This window comes from Plasmodium gonderi (assembly GCF_002157705.1).
Source record: "Plasmodium gonderi DNA, contig: Pgo-contig_640, whole genome shotgun sequence".
NCBI classification, from domain to species: domain Eukaryota; phylum Apicomplexa; class Aconoidasida; order Haemosporida; family Plasmodiidae; genus Plasmodium; species Plasmodium gonderi.
The window spans coordinates 1-5,320 of NW_021629442.1; the positions used below are offsets into that span (position 1 = coordinate 1).

A 5,320-nucleotide genomic window follows, 5' to 3' on the forward strand; every position below is an offset into this window, starting at 1 on the left:
GAAAGTTAGTAACATCTTGGATAAAATTAAAACAACAAAAAAGGAGGTGTTTACATTATTTGTAACATTATCCACGGAGTATGTAAATAATTATATATCTCTGCAAAATATTTAATGGATGCTTCGGATAATATAATTAATATCTTAGAAGATCAATTAGGCAAAATGTCACTTTAATAAATTATTCTGAAATTGAAAATATTAAATTAGAAAAAAATGAATATAACATATTAAATGGACTTGTTATTTATAATTCATTTGATTGTCATGTGAAATTTCTAAATTATATAGAAGAAAAAAAGAGAAATAATATGAAGAACAAGTTCCAAAATTATTTCAAGAAAAAAAAAACTCAGATGAGAGTGAAGTTAACGGTGATAACAATATTACTGAATATAAAAATCGATATAATTCTAAGATAGAATTCGAAATGACATGGGATGAATATGCAGGTTAATTTATTTTGGTTTTAATTGTTTGTTATGGTGATGCATGCTATGCATTCAATCGGAACAATTAGAAAACATAAAAAGTGCATTTACACATAATTGATATAAAGTCGCTAATACACATAAAGAGCATCATATTGAATAAGGAGTATATGTATATATTGAAAAAAATGATAATTTTGTATAGAAAATTCATATTAGCGAATAAAAAATAAAAAAAATATATTTAAAATTATATTAAAAATATATATAATAAGAAAAAAATTTTTATAAAATTAAAAAAATAAAATTGTAAAACAATAAAAAAATGTTCAAAATAAAAATAACATAAAAAAATACAAATTATATAAAAACATATAAAATAATGTAATAAATAAATAATATATTATATATACTCAATAATTATATCCTAATGTAATTGCTATTAAGTGTAAAAACATGTAACAATATATAATAAATATAATTATAGTAAATACTCACAAAAAGAATTAAAAAATATGAAAAAAACATTAATATATCAAGTGTCAATTTAAAAAATGAAAAATATCCATAAAGTAAAAACTATAAACAAAAAACCTAATATCAAAAACCTGAAATCTAGCAATTAAAAGCCTAAATTCTGAACAGAGAATCCTAAATCCTAAAATATAAAACATAAAACCCTAAATACTCAACCATAAATTATAAAATATAAATCCATATATTCAACAATATATCTAAATCATGATACCTAAACTATAAAACATAAACTAAACCGTAGACACTACACCATGAAAACTGAACCCTAAACCTAAAATATATAATCACTATAAGAGGTAGAATATTTGCTTCAATCATATAACTTATATGATTTGTAAAAAATAGATTTTATATAATTAATAATATTATATTCCCATTCGTTTTGATGCATCGGATTAACTTTTTTTTTTATAATATTAATGTATATGAATATTTAATTAACATTATTAAGCAATGGTATCTTGTAATTAACTTAATATAGAAAGAATAAATTATACACACAATTTTTATTCTTTGTATTGCAATTAATATTATAAGAAGTGCTGTGTTATCATATACAATTAATGGTTTAATATTAAGGACTCCATTGTTTAAAACGAATGATACATATTTATATATTTTTGCTGTACGTATTTTTCTAAAAATATATATGATTATTAAGGTGATACTGATTTTTTTGTATGACTCTTAAGAGTAATATAATTTTATCATATAAACATTACATTTTTGAACATATCTATTAATTATTTTATTATATAATATTTACTAATTTATATTTTAAATTTAGTATGCAATTCACTTGCATTTATAATTCTCAAATGTAATAATTATACAATAATATAATTTTATAAGACAAGCACAACTGTACTATGGGGGAAAATTTCATTAAATATTAAAATTCATAATAAAACAAAAGAACATATATGTATATCGTTACTCGATGATTTAGTGAATAAATATTAATAGAGACATTATTTATAAAATTAATTTTTTTTTTAGATAAAATATGACACCTGCTGAAATAAATAAAACGGTACCTTATTAAATTTCGAAATATATAAATTACTTAATATTACTTGAACACTATGTAAAATTTGAGAATAAAATTTATTTTTTCAGATTTCTATAATATATGGATTCATCATTATTTATATATTATTTATTAGTATATTAAGTGGATAGATTACAGCTCTTGTAGGGAATTTATTGATTCGTTGCAAATATCTACTCAAAATTCTAGCGATATTGAGAGTTTCATTAATGAAAGTTCAGTTACTTTAGAACATAATGAACACGATAATTTTATTAAAATTTGTCAGGAAATAAGAGAACTTTTTAACAATATGTCTTCTAATGATACTTATAACAACAGGAAATGTTGTAACTATATTAACTACTATATTAGACACCAAATTAAAGTGTATTTTCCTGAAAAGGAAAAAGAAATTTTTAATCATCTTAAAAACTATATTGAAAGCAATAAAAATTATGAATCTTATAAAACATGTGTGCCGAAAATAGAACATATAGGAAATGCAGAATTTAATAAATTGGATAAATTATTTGAGCTATATGATCTTTATGAATCCATATTAAATCCGGATTCAGAAGATAATGATGATCATAATGATTGCGAAGAGTTAAATGATTTAATTAATGATTATAATGAAATTATCAAAAAATATAATGAAGATATAAATTTACACAAAGAGTTATATAATCTCAGATGCTCAATTGAAAATAATGAGTTAATCAATAATAATTGCAAAAGTATGTTAAATGGAATGTCAGAAAATAAATATAAAGCATGGAATAAAAATGAATGTAATGAATCTCAAGAAAAACTATATTTAAAGCAATATTCAGAAGGAAAAAATACGTACTTAAGTAATAATACTTATATTCAACCTCTTAATATCAATGTTATAATAGCATCTACACTTAGTAGTGTATTTTTAGGAACAGTACTTTATTGTATGTATAAGGTTAAATAAAATGTTATTTTAAAATTTTTGTGTTATACAGATAATATTATTATATATTTAAAAAAAAAAAAATGGATTCATCAAGTAATTATAGTTATAAAATCAATATATATTTTTTTAATATTAGATTAATACGTCAGGAAATTATTTACGAAATCACATTCCAAGAATGAAAAGAATGAATAGAAATATAAAAGACGGAACATACCAACAAGAAATGTGTAACAGAAAACATTATCATAGGAATTTGAAAGAAAAATGTTATAATGTATCATATGTTTCAGAAAGGAAATACTAACATACATATTTAAAAAGATTATGTAACTTTTATGCAATCATAATTATATTGCTGTATATGGGTTAGAAAAAATTAGAAAATTCCATATTTATATATGTAGGATACTAATAATCGTACTAAAAAAATAAAATAAAATTATATATTAAAATACAATATTAAGCAGAAAAAAGGATACAAAAATATATAAAATGATCTAATATATAAATAAAAAAATGAATATATAAAATAACAATAAATGATACATAACATGAATTTCATGTTAATATAAATATTTATAAAATATAAAAATATAAAAAAAATCCAAATTTTTACATTGTTTTAAGGTTATGATTAAGGATTTAGATTTAGAGATGTCTTCTATTATAAAAATTTTTGCTGCTGTTATTATTTTTTTATCTTTTATCATTCATTTTATATCTGAAAAATATATATATATGTATAACAATGATATTTCCTTTTATAAAATATTTTCCGGATGAGTGTATATGGTAATTATTTTTTTTTTTGTGATGTATGTAATAAGTGGACACAAAATATACAACAAATATGATATTTAATACTGAAACTACCATTACTACATGAATATATTTTAATAGAATAAATGCATGTGTTAATATATTTGTATATTTTACATATGTCTATTTTTATATATTTGTAGTATAACAATAACTTACTTGTCATATTAATTTAATTTGTATCATTTTACAAAAATATATATTTAAAGCAGGCGCTATAATATGAATTGTATATAACATTTATTCATATATCATTTTTAGTTTTTTTATGAATTTTAATTATATTGTTAAATATTTTACGGATGAATAAATTATTTGTAATGTAACACAAATCATACTATATTTTGATCATTAAGAAGTATATAAAATTTAGACGTTTCTTATGTCTAAATTTCAAGTAAACCTATTTAAATTAATAATATAATTTCCCATATGTATTATGCATTTACAAAAATTTAATTTTTTTCAATTCTACTTAAACCTGGATGTAATAATTTTTATATAATTGTGGAAATAAATTCACATAACATAACTCTTTATAACATCACATAAAAACTTTATTATTTATATCTTAATAATTCTTTTAAATAAATTTTTGTTCTTTTATTATTGAATTAAAATATGTGCAAACCTTATTAAAATAAAATAAATATATATTTAAGATGATAAATATAGTTTTATTTATATTCCAACATATCCCTGAGCGATATAAGGGGTTCAGGTTTTAGGTTTCAGGGGTTAATTATTATGCTTGGTGTTTCGATTATGTGTATGTTGGTTTTTTTGAAATGATATTCGATATATTTAAGCTATCTTATACATTTTAATTTTTAGTGATGGTCTTTTTAAAAATTATGTTCATTATATATTACTGCACATGTGGTCACACAATAGTTATTTTATTATGATTAATTTATCTAATAAATACAATATATGAAATATGTATTTATATATTACAATTATTATTGAGTGTTTATGAAATTAGTCTTTTTTTGTGTCATCCTTATTTGGAAAATATATTTCATTTGTGCATATCTTATCTTATTGAACTTTATTAAAATGGATTATTATAATCTTCTTATATAATATGATTTATGAAATATATTTTTATTTGTATAAGTAATAATATGTATTTACTCTTCAGAATTATAATTCACGTCAAAGCAAACATCTATGATTTCTTCCTTATAGTCCCCATTAAAATCATCGCCATCCGCAAAATATTCTTCCAGAGAATCATCACCTATCATTTCCTCATCATTTCCATTAAATGCAATGGATGCAATAACATAACAAATAGATAACCCCCAAATAATTCTCCTGCATATAAGTCCCTTGTCTTTTTTTCCACTGCTTTAGAATTGTATTTATTTTTTTTCTCAGTGCTATTGTTTCCATCGTTCAAGTCACTCTCATCCGAGTTCTTTTGAGCTTCAGATAATATTATAACTTGTTCTCCATATAATTTCTGTGTTTCTTCTTCTATATTAACTATCAATAACAGGTGTACTTAATATATTATATAATTTTTTACCTAATTTATTAATTTCATTT

At 20.4% G+C, this 5,320-nt stretch overlaps 1 protein-coding gene across 1 annotated transcript; it reads left to right on the plus strand.

Annotated features, from left to right (window-relative positions):
- Positions 1 to 1,974: 1,974 nt before the first annotated feature.
- Positions 1,975 to 3,251, plus strand: PGO_004030 (variable surface protein; the record flags this gene model as incomplete). The annotated part of the gene is made up of 3 exons (XM_028691408.1): positions 1,975 to 2,001; positions 2,135 to 2,953; positions 3,081 to 3,251. 3 exons carry the CDS (start codon positions 1,975 to 1,977, stop codon positions 3,249 to 3,251), a joined length of 1,017 nt encoding a protein of 338 aa, XP_028547209.1.
- Between the last annotated feature and the right edge of the window lie 2,069 nt (positions 3,252 to 5,320).